Source organism: Physcomitrium patens, chromosome 22 (genome assembly GCF_059467195.1).
Source record: "Physcomitrium patens ecotype Gransden chromosome 22, ASM5946719v1, whole genome shotgun sequence".
NCBI classification, from domain to species: domain Eukaryota; kingdom Viridiplantae; phylum Streptophyta; class Bryopsida; order Funariales; family Funariaceae; genus Physcomitrium; species Physcomitrium patens.
In genome coordinates, this window is record NC_143431.1 from 1615141 (window position 1) to 1638959 (window position 23819).

The following is a 23819-nucleotide window of genomic DNA, read 5'->3' on the forward strand; positions in this document are numbered from 1 at the left end:
TGTTTTTATATGAGTAATAAATTTTAATACTTGTGTGTTTTGATGGTATAGATTTTTTAGATTAATTTTAATTATTATTTCCTAAAATTAATTTATATTAAAAAATATTATTCTTATAATTTTATTTTATATTTATTCTTTCTTTAATTTATTTTGTCATGATTTTTTTTGAATTAAAAGAAAAATATTTTATTTAATTTTAACTTTGAAAAAATATCATATATACTCCTAAAATATGTTGAAATATTAAAAAGACCCATTGACTAAATGCCACCACTCAGACGTGCCATTGCAAACTTGTGGAATAAGTTGGCTTACTTTGAGGCCAAAGGCAAAGCATAGAGAGGTGACCAACTATGGCAGATTGCCTTCAATTTGAGATTCAAATGCAAAAGAGTATTCTATGAAGGGCTATGCAATCAGATCTGCTTCAGTTTAACAGAAGACATCATCTATATACATATACATATATATTAATATCAATTATTGCACTCAAATTGTGTAATGTTCCATACTTCTATTTACAAACAATTATTGGAGAAAAGATGCAATTAGGTTCCATTGGCTTCCAAAGCTCATCAATCAAATTAGACCTCCATTTTGAAGCTCTGCCGGATTCTAAGATTAATTAAGACAAGGAAAGTAGGCAAAAAAGAAGAAGATGGAGATGAATTATGCCAGTCATCTAGCTCAAAGGAATTGAATAATGACAAATATGGAGATGGAGACTAGACAAATGTTATTTGTTACAAATATGAGATATGCAATGATGAATTTAGAAGTGTAAAAAGATTGCATTTTCATAGGAGGAATCACCTACAATACACCTTATGGCATAATCCAAAGCAAAAGAAGAAGATAATTGACCAAGAGGTTGTGGTTGACATAGGAGAAGCTATATTCATGGTGCAAGGTTTGGAAATTGTAAAGACAAGCTTAGTAATTGAAGACCTTCCAAAATTGTGCATATAATCTTATAACCATGAAAACCCTAAGCATCTATTAATTATTTTAGGTTTTTAGTTTTATCCACATTTTTCAACAATCTCAATAGGTACAAATTTAGATTAAATAATAATAAAAAAAATAAAAGTCTTCTCTCTCCTACCACTAATATTTAACAAGAAATGATGACAAGCATCAAAAAGGATGATATGTTTATACTTTGTACAATAAATCCAAGATAAAAGATAAGTGAGGAACTTACATCATCTTTGATAAAATTGTGGCACAAATATAATATGATCTAGCATCAAATACAACATGTTCAAAATTACAACATGTATCAAAATTGAGATTCCGGGTTTACAATAGATAGTACTTCTAAAGACTAAAGCATTATTGCTTAGAAGTATATTTGTCAACTACATTGTATATAATGTGTCTTCACTTTGAAGTATATGAATGAAGTTTTTGTTTATCATTGCAATCCAAGGTTGTGATAATAATTTGCGTGGAACAATTGATGTTAATATACATGTATGTATATGTGTGTACATACATGTGTAGTAGACATCTTTCATTATTCTCCAATTGACCTAGTGGCATAGCCCTCTATATAATACTCTATTGTATTTAAATTCCAAACCAAAGGCAATCTACCATAGTTGATCACCTCTCTATACTCTACTCTTGGTCATAAACTAAGCCAACTCATGCCATAGTTTGTGACAATAGCACCAAAGCATCAATGTCTAGTCTATGTGGTGCCCAAACTTGACTACACACAAAACTATTGTGCCAAACCTTTGCATGGCATGCGTTTTGGACCCTAGATGCACCTAAATTAAGTTAATATTCATAGCTTATGAAGTGCAAGGGCAAATTTGTAATTATCACAAAAGTAAGGGATATATTTGCTATTATTAAGAATACATGGATATTCTTGATATTTCAACATATTTCAAGAATATATATATGATATTTTTCTATTTTTTCTATTATAAAAGTATAAATATTATTTAATTTATTTAATTCATTCAATTTTAGATATCAGTTTAGATATTTTACATGTTTTTTATTTTATTTTATATATTTTTACTTTTTAGAGATTCTAAAATCATACATTTTATCACTTTAATATAGATGTAATACAATGAGTTATATAAATATAAAATCTCAAAACATAATACATATATTTTTAATTTATGGTATTATAATAATTTATAAAATCATTTGATTTAAGTTATAATAAATCATCTATATCATTCATTTTTTTAAATAAAATAATTTTATAAAATCAAATATTGGTTAATGAGTAATTGAATATTAAAATTTATAGGTGAAGTACATTGATGAATCAAAGTTGGTGTATAAATTATCTATAAATAAATCCAATTTAATGATTATATATATATATATATATATATATATATATTCATACATACATACATACATGCAAAATTTTATTGGTTATTATTTGTGGTTGTTATAATGAATTAATTTGTAATCTTAAAGTCTTATAATTGTTTTATGATTTCTTAGATTTACTACTAATCATATTTTATTTTGGAATCTAAGTTTTTTTAAATCATATTTTTTTATATAAATACTAATTAATATATATATATATATATATATATATAATATGCTATTAATCTAAATGAAAATAATTCAAAACCTCTACAAACATTTAATATATAATGAAACAAACCATCTACTACATTGTGTTTAATGAGAATTTCTGAAATGATTTTAATAAATATTAGAAAACTATTGGAAATACATTTTAAATTTTAACACAGAAATTGATACACACAGACAAAGATCATTCACCAGTAGAATATACATTGAACTGTTTCATAACAAAGAAAGACACCTTAGAAATTCTACCAAGTCACTTAAAAACTCAAATTATTGATCTTGATGGTTGACATTTAACCATGCTTTTATTTACATAAAATTTTCTCTCTCTCTCTCTCTCTCTCTCTCTCTCTCTCTCTCTCTATATATATATATATATATATATAATATTATAGTTCTAGAAGAATCTAGAAATCAAGGTTATATATAAAATGCCTGAATAAATATGTTTGCAAGAAACTGGTAAATGAACCAAGCAAGGATGAATATATAGTGACATAAAATGGATGTGATGGTGTAATGGCATATTAAGGATATTGTTGTTGCTGGTCTTATATTGTTTTATGATTATAATACAATAAGAAAAAATAAATCCTGTTTAGATTGAGTTTATACATACAGTACAGTGATTTTGTAACATGTATCTAATAGAGAAATAAATAAATAAATAAAGACACAGTAGTTCTTTAATACAGCTATTAAAACTAAATGATACAATAATCACAAAAACACCCACACAGAAATAATATTGATTTTGTTGTATTCTTCCTGTTGTGATGTTCACTGATAACTTTTATTGAACTTAACCCTCTCAATTACTTGTACATAACAGTGCTTGATCTTGTTTAAAATCTAATATATATATATATATATATGTATATATATATATGTATATATATTGATAATTATGATTTTATATTTTTTTGTTTTGAAGTGAATAATTCTATTTTAAAATCAATATTATGGAATTCTGATGAGTGAAAAAAAAGTAAAATAAAAGACAAGGTTATATAATGTAATATTGATGAAAATATTTACACATTCTACAACATGTTTTTACAGTGACAGTTTTGAAATATGAATACAGCTAGAAACTTATTAATGGCATTAAATTCTTAAGATCAAATATGTTTTCTGCAGACAAATTGTATGAAACTTGGAGTAGTCTTTTCAAAGGTCATGTACAAAAATACTCTATATTATAAAGTAGACAATGAAGTACTGGTGTTGCAGAAGGCTTGTAATTATTTGCATTCTAATAACAACTTTGGTGTGTGTGTGTATATATTGCAAGTGTGGCACATAATTGATACATTGATAACATGTTCAGCACACTGCTTTTAATTATATTTCATGTAAATCATGGCATGATATCTTTTAGCGCTACCCAATGCTACAGAAAGTTTCGTTGAATATTTCTAATCAAAGTAGCGGCGTATATCATTTGAGACACTTACTAATTTAGTTGGTGTTGCAATTAAAGTTCATTATAAAACCTAAAGAATAAAGCTTTTATTTTTTAACATTCGACAGGTCTATTTAAATAATAAGCCTGGACATGAATAAGGAGAAGGTCTATGCATAAAGCAGAAGAAGAAGAAGAAGAAGAAGAAGATTTTTGTTGCATGAATCAAAGCCACATCACAGTGATAAACGAATTCCATTATTATTTTTTCAGATTTTTCTTTAAATAATGCCTTCGTTTTTGAAGGATTGAAGTCAATACACAAGTGTATAATACGTAGGAACACCAACAATAACTAATGAGAAATTAATACGGACAAGCAGGCATCAACTCTTTTGGATTATAATAATACATCATTTTCTATTCTATACATACATACACACACACACACACATATATATATATATATATATATATATATATTCTTGTCCTGTCTTCTTCTTATCTTCTTTATTGTATTTTTATGTTTGTTTTATTTTAAGCACCATATACATAGTTGCAAGGCAAATGGGATGCTTTGGGACCAGACTTGAGATGCAAGGTTTCCTCATGTAGGGATCCCTTGTTCCGAGGATTCAGCCACGGATCTGTCAACACACGTTTGCTGATGCTGCTGAATTTAACCCACAGCCAGGTCCCTTGTTATCCTGGCGCGCTACCTGATTTTGTAATTTCAGACTCTGTCGACGCGAAGGTAGATGGGCCAATTCAGCCTCTCCTCCCTCATATACCTCTTGCAGAAGTCGTCTCTCCTTCACCAAGTCTCTGCTCAAAGTCAGTAAAACGACCAGCATCAGACCCACAGGAGCGGTCACTGTTTCTACCTCCAGGTGGAAATACGATTAGAAAAAAGAAGAACATTTTACTTCAGAGAATACCTGCACTTTCAGATCATTTGCTATTCTGACACATGAAACGTGTGTGGAGGATAACTGGGTGGTGATGTTAAAACACCAGCAATGGCAAGTCACCTGTTGTGCTGCCCTTGTGAAAGGAGATCTAATTTCCAAGTAAAAGTTATCTCTGTGCGTGCAATCACGATGCATTTGAGCGCCAGGCTGGTTTCACAAAGGCTTCACATTGGTTGTGGTTGTCAAGGCTCCGTCGTTAACCAAGGTGAAGGCCAAAAAGAATGCAAAGAGGCAACTGGAGACCATAGATTACCAAGTAGAAATCTTACAGGCATTTGTGATCTGTACTTTTGCTATCCTACAATAATTAAGAAGAATAATGCCTGAAAAATTAGAGGATCTTGAGCGAGTCACAAATGACTAGTGCCGAGACTTGAATAAATGATTCCAAATCTTCAGCCAATAGAGTAATTGGCAATTGCCAAACCATTTTACACAATATCTCAAAACCACGACAAAAATTACCACAATGACCAGCCCAAAGCTCCAATCAGCTGTTCGAACGCCCCCTATCCTTGTGCGCAGCAGATTCATTTGTGAGGGCAAATCCAGAACTAACAATATATTTGGCAACCAGCACCAGTGTAAAATGCTTTTAAGTGAAGGACAAGTTCTTATTCAACAAGACGACTAGTAGCTCTGGAGACATGCCTCTTCAGTAAAATCAAAGCGAGCTTTCTCGTCGTCACAACCAAAATTTAGATATTTTGGCAGCCTTTCCACCTAGTGCAATCAAACAAGGTAGCTGCTCCAGTAATACTCGGGGCATGCAAGAAGAATGCAATTCCTTACCATTTTAGGAGCGTAAGGGTCATGGAATGGAAGACCAATTGCGAATCCCCCTGTTCAGCTGGAAGAGGAAGATTCTAACATCCTAGAAAGCAATGCTTGTCGGCGTCCAAGAGCCACTCCAACCCACAGCCAACCTACGCATAGCTGTAGCAAATAAAAACGAAGATGAAGGCGATATTGTGTACAGAGATACGGAGAAGTTGGGTAGAGCAAGTCGGAATATACTGCATGCTATAGATTCGTGAGATATAGCACACATAATCAGCTCTTCTTGTAATGTGTCGGATGTCATTTTTACCGGAAAAGCACAAGTTGCAATAGCAGAAGGTGCGTGAAGCAGCAAGGCCTCGGTCATTTTGTACACCCCGGCTGCAGCCGCATCTCCTAGTCTTTGCACAAAGGTGTCAATGATCACCTGCAAGTAGAAACGTAAGATAGTCTCGTGACCAAGAACATTACATTTGAACCTTTATAAAAAGAAATGATGCAGATATGGAGGCCAAAACAGTGGTTTAAACAAACAAAACACAAGGATCAATTCTAGTTAAACCTCGTTAATTAGGAATTAACCTTAGCTTTGTACTTGTCTTCACGAGTAGTCACCGTAAAGAGGATTTCCCTCGCTGGCCGTGTTATTACATAGTTCGTAACCTGCACATCAAGCGTTTCAAACGACCATTGAACTCAAGCTAAAAGATCCTAATCCTTGAGAGTTTCAAGCTATTCAAACATGACAGCTTGATTCCTTCATCCAGCCAGAAACAATTCAATGCAAGCAGCTGTAACCGATCGCCTCGTTCTTGACAAGAATGACTTGCCAAGATAAAAACAAACAATGTCTCACTCGCCGACCTTCCGAACAGCCTCAGAAATTGCTATCACGATTGAAGTTGGTGACGCAGAGATTGCTATTAAGTTGAGAAGTGCCACCACAGGAAGTGCACAAAGAGCTGCTGTGACCCCAAGCTTGGATAGAAGTCGACCCTAAAAGCAGCATTAACAGCATTTCCAAAACTCTGAGTATTACACACCTCGCATCCTATAACTGTGCAGACAAATCAAAAATATAAATTCTATATGTATAAATCAGCCTGTAAGAACGTTGATGCAGATGGAGTACTTTAGCTTCAGATGCTACAGCTGTCAGTATCTAAAATGGTGACCTCTCAATCATGCGAGTCGTACACATCCAAACTATGACCCTTTTCAAGCTTAACAGAGTCTTCACAAAGCCATACAGCAAACTCCTAAAATCCAATTTGATGAAAAATAACTAAAATTATGAGTCTACATTCAAGATATCGAGTACATATGTAGAAACAACTTACTGTGACCGTAAGTTGGCCGGTCAGAATAAATATAGCTGTCAAACTGTTAATTTCAGCAAGTAGAATTCTCCTTCCTATCGGGTCTCGAGTAGTATCTGCAACAACTGCTGATCTCTGCGTAGATAATTTTTGTGATTTAGGTCGGACAGGTCAAACTCGTCAAAGTATAATCTAAAGTGACAATAAGTAAAAGCGAAATCTCTACCGAACACACTCAACAATTCAGTTTAATTTGATTTCGAAAATTTTGATTATTTGCTTACAAGTAAGTAAAAAAATACAAACTTGACAAAAGAACTCAGCGAGAATTGTTAACCTCAAAATAAAAAAATGATGACACGACCGCTGTCAACCACAAAAACGCACAGATTTGGAGAAGGTATGTCGAGGAGAAAATAAGCCGTACACCCTCCAACAAAGAAGCTAATTTATTTGCAGTGGTATGCAACAATGTAGCAGAATCTTCCGAAGATCCAGCCTTGTTTGTATGTTCGGTAAGTATTACCAACGGCTCACCTTCACCTTCACTTGGGTTGCTGTACAAAACATAACTCACAAAAAGTTAGCTGGTAATCCGAGACCTTAAATTATACGTTGGTACCTCACATACGACATAGCAGCGATGTGCACACCTGCTTCCATGTTTGATGCACAAAGATCCAGCGTACTCTCAATCACAGGACACTCCTCAGATATTGCAAGGCAAGGCGCAAGAGCAGGACATATTCTACAGAGGCGAAAATCCACGAACCAGAACGATTGAGGTAAAAGCATCCTTCTTAGTTAGCTCATGTCATAAAGACACTCAGAAACCACCATCAAGGACATTTAGAGTAGCTGTCAACCTTGCTATTGCAGACATGCGATGTAGACCATCTTCACCGACACCTAATGAACATCTTGCGGCCAGCTCCATCAAAAATGCAGCTAACAGAAGCAGCACTGCTCAAAGAACAACGGCAGATAAGACCAAATGCAACTACGTTCATCCTAATGTTGCGAGAGCTAGCTAGAGTAACAAGAGATTGGGAAACACCAAGTTCTACACCACTCTTACACTTGCTTCAAACCCACAATTTGCACTGAACTCTTAATTCATATTAAACATAGGCGAAACTTGGAGATGTCAGCTGTCAAAGTCATAGATGGCTACAAGGACACAATTCAAACCTGAAGTCGGAAATTCAACCTGGTCCAAGGCGAGCCAAACCAACAGCCAGCAACGATCCAACAAGCTGGCCTAATGTTGCCCCAGCACCAATGAAGCCAAAAAGCCTAGTCCCCATCTACCAATCACAAAATAGGTTTTCAAGGGATATTACCAAAACGAGAAAGCTTAAACACTTACAAACACTTATGCCTGGATAAGACATAGATGCCAAACCCCTGACCTGATCCTAGCATTCTCTAGCTAATGGTGCTCGAAATCCAAACAGAGAGAAACCGAATAATGTCCAATTTAATAATCTTCTTCAGTTTGCCCAGAATGATACAGATCCATTCGGTCGAAAATCATTAACAAGAATACAGGTACGAGTCCAGCAAATTTCTAACCTCACTTGTCATAACGTCAGTGACACGTGCCCACATCGCTGAAATGGTGAATAGATTTAATAGTGCAATCTGCACAAGCGGGTATGATAAAATGTAGTCACAGGAACGTCCTCGAGGGTGCGAAGATATCTCTGAGTGAACATGTTGAGGAAGAAGTCGGAGATGATAATTACACCAAATCAAAAAAACTTCAACAAGCAACAGACGGAAAATTTTGCAAAAACCCTAATGAAAAGCAATAATAGCAAAACTTTTTGTAAAAAGCTTTTTATTTTTCCAAAGCAATGTAGACGAAGAAATACTTGCCAAAGGACAATAACTACCTTCAGGAAGAAGTTGTGTACCTACCCAAAGGAAGAAACCACCACGAACTCCGATGAAATACCAAGAAAGGTTATGCCAACTTGTGGGAGACACCGAGTCGGCATCTGTAATAGCTGCGCCATCTCCAGGTTTCAAGGGATCAGGCAGGCTCGCATCCTACACGCCCATCACAGATTGCTTTGTAAGCAAATTGTGGAAGATATTATAAACTTTCCACTATGACTTGGCTTCGCTGCATTTCAATCAAATGTAGCTTATTAAAATTACATTACACTCTTCCAAATACAATGGTGGTTTCCTCATGACAGTCTCCAAGAACAAACAAACAAACAAACACAAAAAGAAGGAATGCACAAAAGAGAAGAGGAAGACCGTAATTGTTGATAGTTGCGAGGCAGGAACGGGAACATAAAGAAGAAAGAACACGAGGAGTGAACCGCCAAAAAACCTGTACAAAATAACAAGAGCCTGCAACCAAGACAAGTCTCGATTAATCTTCAATGGAATCAAGAGCGATGTTCTCTGCGAGAATCCCATGCCAGGCAACTCAACTTACTTGCCTCCAACTATCAAAACCTAGGGAATCCTTGCATTTGGATGAATGCGAGAAGGTTGCATCAGGAAAGGGGTTCACCTTGCTCTTGGGCAGACCTGGGAGTGAGAGTAAATAGGACGAGGCTGGAGCCGCTAGCATGGTGAGCACCAAAGATCCCAGAAAGAGGGCTGGCAAAACACCAGTACCCAGTGACAAAGCTGCCTCATCTCGTAGCGGTAGGACCACAAAGTATGCACCCAGCAACTGGTTCATCAACTTAGGCTATTAGAAAGTTACCGCAATTGAATTTCAGTCATCCCACACGCACGAAGCTCATTCTGCCTGCCCATTGAAACTAGCTCCACAAATACGTGCATAAATGAGGGTTATAAAACAGGTTCTAGTCGCTTAAGTCTACTATTACATCATTACAGGAATATTTAAAGATCACAGCCTCAATGGGAGAGATCCATCAAGCTAGACGAGCGACTAAAATTTGAGGGCGTAAAAACGAAGTGGATTAGTATGAGCGGTTCAAAGTTCAAGGCTAAAATCCAAGACATGAAAAACCAACGTGAAACCAAATCCGAAGAGACACAAGGGCAGCATTTGCACTGATGCCCGCATTCATGAGCATGGCAGAATCCCCTAAAAAAGACACCGTGACCACCAAATGCCATAAAAATTTACGATAAACCCTCAACTCCATCCAGCTCACACATTGAATCCGGAGCCTTGACATCATCGCAGACATGAGTCCACTACGAAGAGAAATTGAAGTACTGCACTTACAAAGAAGAATGCCGAGAAAGCATGGAGCAAAGCAGGGACTTCATGCTGGTGCACGTGCACAAATCGAGACACGAGAAATTCCAAAAAGGGGCGCACCATCCTTTTCCAACTTCACAACAAGAGCTCTAACCTTTACACAGACCAACCTCCTACGCTCCCACCAAACTGTCTACAACTCTTCTCAGGAACAATCTCCAGCGATCGTGACAAGCAAACACAACGAGCTCCACTCCCGGTGATGGCTTCTCTCCATAAAACTGCTCCATGTTTAGGTTTCTCTCCCCATATTCCCAACTCCACCTGCCTTTCGAATTCCCTCAACAGCCCCACAACGTAAAACGAAATCTGCAATATGTGCTTAAAATCACCCGAGAAAACGCTTGAAATCCTTCGTGTACCCACAAAGCTTCATCGTCCGTCGTGGGGATATGGCCATGTCCAGAATTCACTTGAACTGGAACTGCTTCTCCCCGCAAGGACTCTCTCTGACAAACCACTTTCGGCACAAGTGGAGTAAGTAAAGTGAATTCCACCGAGTTGGTTGAAGAATCCTCTTCCTTCGCGTGCGAACTTCGTGGTTTGAATGATCCGTCGGCGGAATGATGAATGTCTCCAACCGCCATAGCCAGCGTCCTTCTCGATCAGACGTCGCGTCGTTTTGTACGTATCTCGTATCGTGTATTCGTATATTCCTATCGTAATTATGTATTAAAAGTATTGTACCTTCTCATGACGATGTCGTCGATGGGGGTCATTAGAGGGGCGCCAAATTTAGAGGGCCCGCTAAAAATGGAGCCAAATTTGGTGTCGTTCGTTCTAACCAAACTTCATGCTATAACTAATGTGGTGTGTTTTGAAGTTAGTTTCATATGACATCAAAAAATTTGAAGTTTCAATGTAGTTTTCTATGAGGCAAATCTTCTTACATGGCTATAATATATTTATGCATTATTATACAATATTTTACTAATAAACTTCTAAAACTATATATATATATATATATATATATATATACATTCAAAAATGATAAAGTGACCCAAAGTTTTTACTAAATCAATCCACATGTTTATACCATCATTATACCCTTTTAACCCCATCCATGTTCAGAGCAATTCCTTTGTTTCCAATTGTTACTTCTATTCCTAACATTCCTTATTCTCCACCCCCGTCTTTAGCAATAGTTGAGAACGAGAAACAATTGAAAACAAGGATGGGGGTTGCAAAGATGGTTAAGATGGAATGGGTCACTTTAACAAAAATTTGGGTTGCTTTATCATTCTCCTATATATATATATATATATATATATACAATAAAATATAATCATAAAAGAATGTTGCAATTTTATTTTTTGTTTTTGAAATTCTTGTCTTGAATAAACTTGTGTATTTTTGTTTATCTAATATTTTAATATATTTTTAGATCAATCTAAAATAGATATTAATAACAAACTTCACAAAGTTCATCAATAATTATTTTGGCACAATGTAGTATTCAAGAGATGGGATATGAAACAAAAATTAACAATTACTTAACTTGCTTTGTTAAAGATCATGTTCTTTTATATTATACATGTTGAGAACTGGTTTTTTTAAAAAACTAACAAGAATACTGAAAGATAAAAACCAACTGTTTCTAATTCATGTTAATTCAAATATAATTTATGAAATCTCCATTTTAATTTTATTTTTACATTTAGTTTTTATTTGTTTCCAAACATGTTAAACTCAACATTTGATTTTTACATATTTGTCATTCCTGAAAACTAACCATACAATTCAATTGTACCTACATTGGTATATGTGTATGTGCATGTATGTATATGTGTGTGTATATATAAATGCATACATGTAGAGAGAACTATTAATGCTATATTCCTAATTGATATTGCTACACCCCACATGACCTCCCTATAAACAACTAGCTAATAATATGTCTCTTTCATTTGTATATTTATCCCTTTCTTTGCTTTAAGAAAGGTTGGTAGTTGAGAGAGAGATAATAAATATTTTATAAAAAAGAGATTGCAAGATGTTTTTTAAAAAATAAGATATTTGCCTCAAAATTTGTTTAATTCAAATTAATTAATTAATTAAAAAATAGTTGCCAAAAGCATAAAAAAACTTATTTGTCAATTTATTCTATTTTTGGATCAATATTGGGATTAAACATTGGACTGCCAAATGCACCATAGGAATAGATGCACACTTTTTAGTCAATTTAAGTTGGATGGAGGTCATGTGAGGTGTAGCAATATCAATTGGGAATGTAGCAATTCTCTCATTCTCTTTATATATATATATATATATATATATATCCCTTGATGCACAAAATATTATAACTATTATATCAAACATAGGAATCCATAAAAATAATTGTATTAAAAAATTAAATTAACAATTTTGATTTATTATTATTATTATTATTTTATATGCTTTTCTTGGCTTACATACTTTTATGGAAGTCTTGCATAACATTCTCTACATGAATCCTAAAACCCTAAAATCTAGATTATAAAGTAAGATTTTTATTAAAAAAACTTATTACTACTGTTTTTTTCAAATAAAATTATTAAACACAAAATTTATATATTTCATTGCAATAAATTAATTGCTCATTTTACTAATGATGTTATTTATTTTCATTTTTACTTTGACCTTTACTTTTTTTCTTTTTTTCTTTTTTTCTTTTTTTCTTTTTCAAATACAAGGTATTACTGGATATATATTTTATTACATTGATACCACAAAGGGCTCAATCATAAAGCTAATTATTATTTTTACTCAATAATGCATTCACAAATCCAATCCAATAACACAATCAACATATTTAGTTGTAAAAAATATATATATATATAACAAAAAAAAGGCTTTTGGTATTGAAGTGCATTTGTGAGTTAGTTAAATTTTAATCTAATATATAATCTACAGCTTACCACTTTGTTCACTTGCTAGTTTGCTTGTTGTAGAGGGGATTCTACAGAATAGAACCACCCAGACCCAAATGGGAATTGAAGGCTGGAGTACCACAAGTTTCGAGGTCCCAATTCAAAATACAGAATAGAAAAAGACTTAGAGACATGACATTGAAGCTAGACCCAGCCAGCAATGGTCCTGATAACTATCAGAATAATACTAATGCTAATAATAATTATAATGATTCTGATATACGACTAACTGGTAAAAGCCCATTTCACGTCCAGTCATGACTTCGTCCACACTGCAGCAGCCAGCTCTTCGAGCCAAAGTTTTCATCTATTCATCGTGGCGCAATCATTCAACATTGAATCTGGCGCTTCAACCAACGAAGCACCATTTTCATCCAAGAAAATCCATCCAACACATTCATCTCCACACACAAGACGAACGTTGTTCATCTTTAACGGGATAGCAACAGCCTTTTAAGGATGAACGAGAGAGAGAGCAATTCTGACTGCGTGATTTATTCATTCATCCACTTTCGCTCGTTCGTTCGTTGCTTTGTTGCTGTTTCTTCTTCAAGCTCCCAGAACATCTTCCTTCCGCACTGGCTCTCTGCTGCGTTGCGTTGCTTGCTGTGTTGCGAGGGCGTCTGATTCTGGCCTTTGCAGTCATCGTGGATGTTGTATGTGTAGCGGAGCTGCCCTGGAGCTGTACCTCAGGTTTTTCTCAACTCGTGAAGCTATACTTCATCGCATTTGGTCCGGAAAAACGTGTAGTAGACGTGTTCATGAGGTCTACGAATACAGAGGTTGGAGTCTCGATTGCTGCGTTGTTTGTGTTGTTAGTGCTGCCAAAAGACAAGTGGAATTGCTTGTGTTGTGATTTGGAGGATGGAGAGACAATCGGAAATTTGGAACTCGTGAAGCGGGGTGCGAGTTTGCGTGGAAAATCGCTTGGGATGACTTGGTCTCGTTGCCGTGGACGGTGGCAAGTCATAAGGTTGTGGTTCTAGAATGTGGACTATTACGGAAGCTGGTGTATAGGAATACAGAAGCTTCGTTCTGCGATGCGCTCGTTATCGCCTGAGTCGCATTTGAATAGAGATATCGTGACTCGTTGTGAGTAGCTTCGAATGGCGCTGTATTCTAGATTCACGTTTTTTCATTTTTATTTTTATTTTTGTGCGTTAATTTGTGTTGCGATGAAAATATCTCCTTTCGAAGAGGCTGTCTCTGCTGCTATTAGTTACGTCGAGACGACTCTTTTATTTGAGAAATATGCGCAGCGAATTATGGTAGACGATCGGGTCATCGAAGGAGTTGCTCCGCTGCATGTTTTAAGGGAATGTAGTGTTTAATTTTGGTACCTACTTGAGACTATTCACAAGGTTTGTGACTCATTGGCTGGTGGCCAGATGTGGGTCCTACAAAGCAGCCGACTTAATCTGCATGCTCTTGTTGTTGTTGTTGTTCCTTACGTTGATCGGTATTTTCCCCATCTCTATCGCACTGTGTCCAACTACTTTCAGTCACTGCTTTTTATAGCCAGAAGTTGTGTGTGATGCTGAATAGCATACTGTACTCTTGGTTTCAGTTGTACAGGGGTTAAACTTTAGGCTTCGAACCGAACGCCTTACTTGGCACACTATAAAATATCCTCAAGATGGATAACAATTTGATAGGCTTAGTCAATCGGATTCAACGAGCTTGCACGGCTCTTGGTGACTACGGTGGCGAGGGTGCTGTCGCAAGTCTTTGGGAGTCTTTGCCCTCAGTCGCAGTTGTTGGAGGCCAGGTATGTGCAGCTCTACTTCCCTACAGCATGCGCATTGTACCCTCTTCCAGCATGATTACACTACCGGGGATCTCAGGCGCATTGTTCGACTTTTATAAACTTTTTATCTAATGTGTTTAGAGTTCTCTCGTAAACTTTCTCAAGGGTCTTGACGGATTACTTGATGCAAATATATGTTCTTAAAAATTCTGTATCCGATCATTATCTACAGTGTTCGGTTCTGTTCCCAATCAAAAGCTTGTTACAAGTTCAAGGAATGGCATCTGCGCACAATGTGTCTGTGGAGTGTGGTTCTCTTTCATATAAACGAGCTGTATCGTAGATAAAGCGACTCGGCGTTATCTTAGCATTAAATTCAGGTTATTCATATGGCTGTGATTTCAAGTTGCTGCAGAGCGTGACACCAGCATTTGTTATTCGATTTATGGCTCACTCCCTAGTCTAATACGCATGAAGAAATGCATGGCTCCTTCAAGTCTTGTCAAGAAGCTTTCAGCCAAGTTAACATTCTCCATGTATATCCTTTTCTGCTGCTCACGTACAGAAAGGGGCTACTTTTTGGCGCCACGCCATATATGTTTTCCAATTCTCGATGCATTTGGCTTGAAATGTGAGACTCTAGGGTTTTATACCTTGAGTATGCCGATGTGTCTTTGCATGTATCAAATCTCCACTGAAAAGCATGTTGAATCCAACAAGGTGCAGGCTTTCAATCATAATCATTTTACACACTAACTCGAGCAATGTGTTTTACAGAGTTCTGGGAAGTCTTCAGTTCTTGAGAGTATTGTTGGCCGTGATTTTCTTCCCCGTGGTTCCGGTGACGCATACTTCTAACCTTTTCTTTTATGTACCTTCTTTTCCTACAGCAATGAAATTTGATCGGATGCGTCTCTTCTAATTGGTGTAGTGAAACTTGTTCGTGAGGCTTTAATCTATGGGGAGATATGTGTTCATCAAACTGAATGGCTATTATCCAGGTATTGTGACTCGGCGGCCGCTTGTACTGCAGTTGCATAAAACGGATGACAGATTCGAGTATGCAGAGTTTCTTCATATGCCCAAGAGACGGTTTACTGATTTGGGTACGAGTAGTACCTCTTATAACCTTTTTTTGTTGTTGAGTTCTTTCCCTGACCCTCTGAAGATCTCACTCGTTGTCACACATCTGAATGATATTTACAAAATTTATTCTGTAATTGTTGCATTGATGCGACGGATTGTGCACATTCTCATTCTTTCTGTGGGAGTTCAAATACCAACAATTTTCTGTACTTTGCAGCTGCTGTCAGGAAAGAGATTTCAGACGAAACTGACCGGATCACAGGGCGCTCGAAGCAGATCTCTCCTGTACCAATTCATTTGAGTGTTTATTCTCCCAATGGTGAGTGTGCGTGTTCTTGTGTAAAGACGTTTCAAATGTAATATTCCTCTAGCACTTTTTCTTCTGTCTTCAGCAGCTGTGGAATTTCTGTGGCACGGCTTTCTTCCAACACTAAAGACGTAATTATTTTGCAACTTGATATTGTTGCATCTTATGTTATATCCTAAGTTTGACATATTTCTGTTTGAAAAAGTGCTCACTTCAGTTTTCTTGCAGTGGTGAATCTTACTCTTATTGATCTTCCTGGTCTGACCAAAATCGCCATTGGTAAACCATTCTTTCAATCTTCAATTTGTTCATTTATTCCTTGATCATCCGATATCTTATTTACCTGCTTTCTTCTGGAGATTATGTAATGCACGTTGGAGTCATGTACATTTTATTTTTGCCATTGTGGCTCCTCTCGAACAAGCTCAATCCTGACAGTTCATTTTTACCTGGGCGTACATTTATCTGGACCTGTAATCATCTTCTAATGAATTTGTGGATGTCCAGATGGTCAATCTGACAGCATCGTTGGCGATATTGAGAACATGGTTCGATCTTACATTGAGAAGGTAACGGCGCTGTAGATAATGACGTTTCTGATTAGCTGAACGTGACCATTCATGTCTGATATTTACTCTTTTGTATGACATATGGAGTGTTCTTTCAAGTCTCTAAATATTTCCTCTTCTTCAATTTTGGTCGTCCGTTAAATTTTTATGCTTATTCTCTTTGCGCAGCCGAACTGTATCATTCTCGCTGTATCACCAGCTAATCAGGATATCGCAACTTCGGATGCTATTAAAATAGCGAGAGAGGTGGATCCACAAGGTATTAAGCTGTTCGATGTTTGCATGGCTGAAAACACAAGGTGTTAATTTTTTTTCTAATTTATGGTTTTAGCGCTCCACAGTTGTTTTGGGTAATGCTAGAAGAACAACAGTTTTTGGTACCTCGTACACTGTTGTATACCAGTGTGCAATGCTCACCAATGTTTTCTCGTACGATGTTGAAGATGAAGGTTCTAACTGCAGTCTGTTCTGTCTTGCAGGTGAAAGAACTTTTGGTGTTCTCACCAAGTTGGACCTTATGGACAAGGGTACAAATGCTCTTGATGTAAGTGTACCTTTTGGGGAATTTTCTTACGTCATTGTTTTGTAGTGTGCACGTGAAGATCATCGTGCATGGAGAGCTTTTCTTGTTCAAAATTACCATTTTTGAACTTTGTTACTCTATTCTACTGTATGCGTGAAGTCGTCAACATTAGAATCAACTCATTTAGACTACCATTTAGGTCTGATTTAAAATAGAAGTAAGAATGGGTCGGGAGTAACAATTTGGGTATTGAACTCTTGGGGCTTGCCAACTTGTTCCTGAACCTCGAGTGTTTGTGAGAGATGAAATGAGAGTGAAGTGCATGCTTAGATGATACTACAGTAGCTTATGTATCAGAGTATTGGGCTTGAGCTCACTCTCCAGCTGTGGTGTGCAGGTTTTAGAAGGACGGTCTTACAGATTGGTGCATCCATGGGTTGGAGTCGTTAACCGTTCTCAGCAGGACATCAACAAGAATGTGGATATGATTGCTGCAAGGCGCAGAGAACGGGAGTATTTCCAAACAAATCCTGACTATAGCCATCTCCAGAGCAAAATGGGTTCAGAATACTTAGGCAGGGTACTTTCCAAGGTATGCGTCCTCTTTTCTTGACCAAATGATAATGATTATCTTCAAAACTCGGTGTTGAACGTTCGTTAGTAGATTTCAAATGTCCCAGCTTTATGCCTTACTCTTGAGCATGATCCATGTAGTTACTGTTGACGATGTTTTTGGGTGCAGCATTTGGAAGCTGTAATCAAGTCACGTATTCCTAGTATACTCGCCATGATCAATAAGATGATTGATGAAATCGAGACTGAGTTGAATCAGATTGGTAGGCCTCTGTCGAATGATGCCGGGGTAAGTGTTCTTTGGAGTTCTATTTTTCTTTTATTTTTTATTGTTATTGCAGAAGTTTGGGGAGGTTCTGTGAAGTTTTGCAAACGTTCGAAAATCATCCAAGAATTAATTAATGAGCTCGCACTTTCATTTCCCATGGCTGGTCTCAAGTAAGTGTTTTCGCTTTTCAGGCCCAACTCTATACCATTCTGGAGCTTTGCAGAGCCTTTGATCGCATCTTCAAGGAGCACCTGGATGGATCGTAAGTATTTTGATCATCAAGTAATCTTCCTGATTTATTGCAAGGCTGCGGATGCTTCTCCCCCCCCCCCCCCCTCCCGTCTAGTTACCCTCTTAATATGGTCTACGTTTCAATTATTTATCTAATTGAAGCTGATACACCTCTGCTCCATTTCAGACGTCCCGGTGGAGAGAAGATTTACTTGATCTTTGATAATCAGTTGCCAGCGGCCATGAGAAAACTTCCTTTCGACAAGCATCTGTCTATGCAGAATGTACGAAGGCTTGTGTCTGAAGCCGATGGATATCAGCCACATCTTATTGCACCTGAGCAAGGTTATAGACGCTTGATCGAGAGTTCCCTCACTTACTTTCGAGGTCCTGCTGAAGCAGTCGTTGATGCGGTGCGTGATTGCGTCTGTTTCTAATGTATCATCGACTGAACATGTTTATCAACTGTTACCACCTTTGTACGTTATTTTGAATTCGGTCCCAATGTACTGTATGGTTTGTAATTTTATTGCTATCATCCTCTAATGTTCTTCTGAACGTGCAGACGCATTTTATTTTGAGGGAACTTGTACGAAGGTCGGTTGGCGAATGCACGGTAAGATGCAACCAAATTTCGCTTTCGTTACTTGTCTTTCCAATTGGATGTGCCAGAGTTATATGCTATATGTGTTTATCTTTCTGTTCTGTCCCAACTGGTCACGCACACTCTTGATTGCATACATAGTGGATTGGTGTTCTATTCTCGATTATTCCATGAAAAGATGTGTATCATGACATGTATTGATGATGTTTTACTGTTGGGTCATTGATATTGATTATACATATTTTCTCAATATCCGACTTGTTTTTGTATCGCGTTCTTCTTTGGCAGGAGTTAAAACGGTTCCCAAGTCTTCAAGCAGAGCTTGCTCAAGCAGCTATTGAGGCTCTAGAGAGGATGAGAGATGATGGCAAAAAGACTGCTTTGAGGTTAGTCGATATGGAGGCTAGCTATTTGACGGTTGAATTTTTTAGGAAACTTCCTCAAGAGATAGAGAAAGGTGGAAACCCATCTGCGTCAACAGCAGACCGTTATAATGATGGTCATTTTCGACGAATTGGTGAGACCCTTGGCTCAGGATACATGCTAGAATCTCAGTCCTTTATTGTGTAGAGCTGATATGTTGAACTCTGTCAAACCGATGAATTCATGCAAAAGAAGAGTTCATGATTGAATCCACCTTCAAGTTTCGGGGTCCTTTGTTCCACTGTTAACTGATATTATGTGGATGCTGTGCACATATTCTGTAGGTTCAAACGTGTCATCATACATTGGCATGGTCGGTGATACTTTGAGAAACTCCCTACCTAAAGTAGCCGTGCATTGCCAAGTTCGAGAGGCAAAGCGCTCTTTGCTAGACCATTTTTACACTCAAATTGGCAAGCGAGAGGTGAACATGTTTGCCTTTGATTTTTCTCACCACGTGTTTTGAAGAAGACTTGCGTTGCGTGACCTTTTGTAGTAACAGTAAATTGTTTATAATGTATTCTCGGACTTTGGAAACAACTTTACTCGGTATATGTTTTGTATTCTGCAAATATTTGGATCCTTGGATTCAATCAAAACAAAAATCTCATTTTGGGTTGTGGGGTTCCTGAGCAGGGCAAACAACTTTCAAAAATGTTGGATGAGGACCCTACTTTGATGGAACGCAGAGTCCAGCTATCAAAGAGGCTTGAGCTCTACAAGCATGCCCGGGATGAGATTGGTGCTGTGGCATGGGCGAAGTAAAAACAAACCAAACTTAGACAGCCGAGTTTTAATGCCGTTAATTATGCCCAAACTGTGTCGCATCGTTCTTACTAGGTATATAGCCTCCTTAGTCGGCATTTAGAAGTAGTTCTGTCCTGCTTATTGGGCCAAACATTTTGAAAACTGGTAGGTGGGTAGTGTTATTTTTCCTGAGAGTACAATACTTAGAACTCATTCGGCTCTTGGTACTATTCTTTAAGCAGCCTTTGTTCCATTGGCAGCCTTTGAAGGCTGAATTATCATATCAAATTGCACGAAGTTGTGCAAGTCCCAAAGAAAACTAACGGATCCTTGCAAATTCATGTCTTTGTTTCCCTGGGTGCAAGAGCTAGGCTTCAGTGTTTTGTCAAGAATGAAATGTAAACTTGCAGCATGAGATACGTCAGATTTTACTTCGTCAGTACTACGTTAAGCAAATGTAACCGTTTTTACTCTTTATCGTTTACATGAATAAAAGCTCATGCTTTGTAACAGAAAATGATTAGCAGACTGTTTTTTTTTCTAGATGCTGTATGATTACGTTTTTACAATCCAATAATCCAGCCTCTACAACCATCCTTACTCAGATATCCGTATAATCATATAATCGCAAAAGACAGAAATACGTAATGAAGGAAAACCATTTCGAGATTTCTTCATCCATCAAAATACATCCGAAATTTGGATGAATTATATATGGATGATATCTCGTTGAACGAACGAAGAAGAACTACGTCCACTTTTTCTTCATTCTTCGTCGAGCTCTATCTCTCCAGTTCATTTGGATCACCGAGTCTGGAAGTTTGAAGGCATGGTAAGTCATTGCAGCCGAGACCCGCAGCTATGGCGACGACGTCCCTGCTCTCTCCTCCTTTCACTCTGCCCTCCCGCTTTCTGCCCTCTCCGCCGTCACTCTCTTCCTCTCTCCACAATCACCGGACGCGCCCATTCTCTAGCAATCCGCTTCTCTTGGGATTGATTTCTCACCCTTGCAAATGCGCCACTGGACGACGGGAATGGCGCCCGGCAAGTTCAGCGCAGGGCTCTGCGGACTTCTCAGTGGAAGAATACGAAGATGAAGAAGGTATTTCTTTGGTTGTGATTGACGTTGTCCTTACGGGGTTTTGAATTTTTCCATTTGAAGTTTCTGCGAGTGTTGCTGTCTTCTGTGTATCCATTGTTTCCCCGGTTTGCGTGTTTGAGTTGTCAGATATTGTGTGTACGATTTTGATGTTATAGAAGTTCAAGTTGGAGTGCTGCAATTAATTTCAGTGGTCTGGCATTTCTTGGTTTTTAATTAATAATAATAATAATTATTATTTTATAAATTTATTTTTTATCTTCAGCTTGGCAACTTGGCCAAATGTGAGTCGGAATTTATTATTTCTTCTGATATTCAATTTAACTGCAAATTATGCAGCTCTAGATATCAATTTTTTCAGACATATAAACATGAAGTAATACAGTGAATTCACTCTCGTGACGCAATTACTTAGTACTTTTTGGTTGAATGAGCATTTTGATATATATGCAATCGTATGTAACAGCTAGTGAATCAATAGAGTTAATTAACGTTCAGGATTCATTCGCGTCAATGTTCTAGATTCGTCTTGGTCGGATAAGTTCATGTGATTCAGATTGCTATGCTTCTGGAAGATCATTGTGCTGTAAGCTTTGTAATTACTGCTATGTCCAATCATTTGTCCCGATCAGAGGTGCATACATGAACGCAAAGAATCTCACACAATACTTTATCATATTTTAATCCTTGAGTTCTTTTTTTGTGTACTTTGCAATCCACAGTTGGTGAGGGCGTTGTTCCTGCACCGCCTCCGACGCCTGGAAGGATAGACATCGTGGTGACAAAGGAGCAGATCCGAGAGCTTGATCTCTCCCCTGCCCATGCGGTCTTCAGGAAATACGTGCACCAAATAGGTCATTATCAGCTCATCTTCTAACGATTAGCTTCAATTTTCTGATTCTGAAAGATACAGAAGCGCTGATGGAATGGTTTCTTTCGGGCTCTATGGGGTAGTAGTGCTGTGCAATATCTTTCAGAAGGTATTTGTAATTTAAGTCTCATCATGGATACTAGGTCTGAATCCTTCATAGAGACGAGTATTGAGTATAGCAGATTGTGCTCAGCAGGTCTGCAGAATCTTATTATTATTATTTTTTGTAGCTATGGTCCGCTTTTATCACTTCTATTGCAAAAGCTTAGAGGACACGTAGTACATACGAAGTGATGAACGTATGTGGTGTGATCTCTCATTGCAGGAAACGTTTTGGTTGGCAGGTGACAACGCAACTGACCCGGGAGTGGATCTACAAGAGGTCTTTGAGCGAACAGTGGGTTTTGTGCTGCAATACGAGGTTGATGACCCCCTGGATCCCCGAGAGCTTTCTGAGCTGCCTGATATCAGGCTGTGGTTTGTGCGTTTGGATGCTGCGTACCCCTGGCTCCCAATTGTGGTGGATTGGCGGGCAGGGGAGCTGTCTCGCTACGCGGCAATGCTTGTCCCTCATCAGGTCTGTTCACCTGTCTCAAAGCGCCACACATCTATGTTCTTTTCTTGCTGGGAAGGTTATCTCAAACAAGCTATGTTGGCGTAGATGGCAGTGCGTGAAGGGCCTCTGATTTCTTGTACAGTTGCAGAGGCTTCAATTGCAGTCATTTTTTTGCATCGTCTCAGCTGATAAGATAAATTTTTGTGTCGTCTTGCAGATGAGCAAACGACTTGGGCTCGTGTACAACCCCGAGGCACTAGAATTATGGGCCATGAACAAACTGTTTTTGATTCATGAGTTCCTAAAGGCTCGTAATGTAACAAAACCTGATGTGAAGCTAAATAACATGTTGCGCATGCTTGGCTTTAGTATCAGCAACCAGCTCTACGACCTCATTGAGAAGTATCCGCATCCATAAGTGGCCACCTGAGGGGGTTGATCGATAGAAAAATGTAATTGAAAGTGCTACATTTATTATTGCTCTTCCTTGGCAATACTCTCCTGTAGGTGGATTTTTTCAAAGCGTAAGAAAACCTCTACGGCAACTGTGATCCTCTTGTACATTCACGGCACCTAAGGCTTTTTCTAGTGTGGCTTAGGACTCTTCATGTAGCATGGAGAGGGTATTCTCCTGAAATGGTCGATGCATATCCTCTTCAATTATTGAAATGTGTTCAACTCTAGAATTGTGCGCGGAAGTCAATTGACTATTACTGCATTTGGTGAAAATGAAGTGCTCAGTAGGTATATTTCTGGGTACTGTGGCCTGGTGCAAGTGAGATTTCTTTTTGTGAACTTGCCGCGCTGCACGTAATATCTCTCGGATTTTACCCATCGGACTATAACTCTTACCAGACGAAATGTGGGTATCTATTACCAGACTGAAGAGTGCACATGGAAGCACGGGCTTAGGCATCAAATACACACAGAACAAAGTGGCACGCCCCTCGTGATGTCGCAATGGGGGGTTTAAGAAAAGCGACCAT

The 23819-nt window shown here is 37.6% G+C and overlaps 3 protein-coding genes across 17 annotated transcripts; 2 read left to right on the forward strand and 1 right to left on the reverse strand.

Moving 5' to 3' along the window:
- Positions 1–4679: 4679 nt before the first annotated feature.
- LOC112275379 (uncharacterized) lies at positions 4680–10883 on the reverse strand. 13 transcript variants are annotated; one of them, XR_016500039.1, is made up of 14 exons: positions 10285–10826; positions 9592–9756; positions 9330–9425; positions 8982–9113; positions 8634–8702; positions 8269–8365; positions 7925–8021; positions 7396–7615; positions 7080–7193; positions 6604–6735; positions 6322–6402; positions 6050–6166; positions 5752–5885; positions 4680–4813 (listed from the first exon to the last, which is right to left on the reverse strand). XR_016500039.1 is itself a non-coding variant. In XM_090246209.1 (14 exons), the coding sequence occupies exons 3-14, from the start codon at positions 9649–9651 to the stop codon at positions 5806–5808; spliced, it is 1305 nt and encodes a 434-aa protein (XP_090102335.1). In that variant the 5' UTR covers positions 9652–9680; positions 9790–9847; positions 10285–10426; the 3' UTR covers positions 5179–5805. The 13 variants fall into 13 exon arrangements, 5 of the variants coding, with proteins under 5 accessions (XP_090102335.1, XP_024361479.1, XP_090102336.1 ...); XR_016500038.1 differs by having other exon boundaries at positions 5752–5895; XR_012216487.2 differs by lacking the exon at positions 4680–4813 and adding an exon at positions 5179–5468.
- Positions 10884–13789: 2906 nt separating this feature from the next.
- On the forward strand, positions 13790–20630 carry LOC112274823 (phragmoplastin DRP1E). 3 transcript variants are annotated; one of them, XM_024504607.3, is made up of 17 exons: positions 13790–13922; positions 14797–14997; positions 15754–15817; positions 15978–16082; positions 16280–16381; positions 16598–16648; positions 16877–16938; positions 17107–17197; positions 17418–17482; positions 17859–18053; positions 18204–18323; positions 18494–18564; positions 18721–18946; positions 19099–19149; positions 19426–19654; positions 19845–19984; positions 20197–20630. In XM_024504607.3, the coding sequence occupies exons 2-17, from the start codon at positions 14866–14868 to the stop codon at positions 20323–20325; spliced, it is 1833 nt and encodes a 610-aa protein (XP_024360375.1). In that variant the 5' UTR covers positions 13790–13922; positions 14797–14865; the 3' UTR covers positions 20326–20630. The 3 variants fall into 3 exon arrangements, with proteins under 3 accessions (XP_024360375.1, XP_024360376.1, XP_073386129.1); XM_024504608.3 differs by lacking the exon at positions 13790–13922 and adding an exon at positions 15392–15512 and having other exon boundaries at positions 14868–14997; XM_073530028.2 differs by lacking the exons at positions 13790–13922; positions 14797–14997 and adding an exon at positions 15526–15607.
- A 518-nt stretch (positions 20631–21148) lies between these two features.
- Positions 21149–23562, forward strand: LOC112275205 (protein CHLORORESPIRATORY REDUCTION 6, chloroplastic). Its single transcript, XM_024505347.3, has 4 exons — positions 21149–21409; positions 22129–22260; positions 22622–22854; positions 23051–23562. The coding sequence occupies exons 1-4, from the start codon at positions 21169–21171 to the stop codon at positions 23249–23251; spliced, it is 807 nt and encodes a 268-aa protein (XP_024361115.1). The 5' UTR covers positions 21149–21168; the 3' UTR covers positions 23252–23562.
- Positions 23563–23819: the final 257 nt, after the last annotated feature.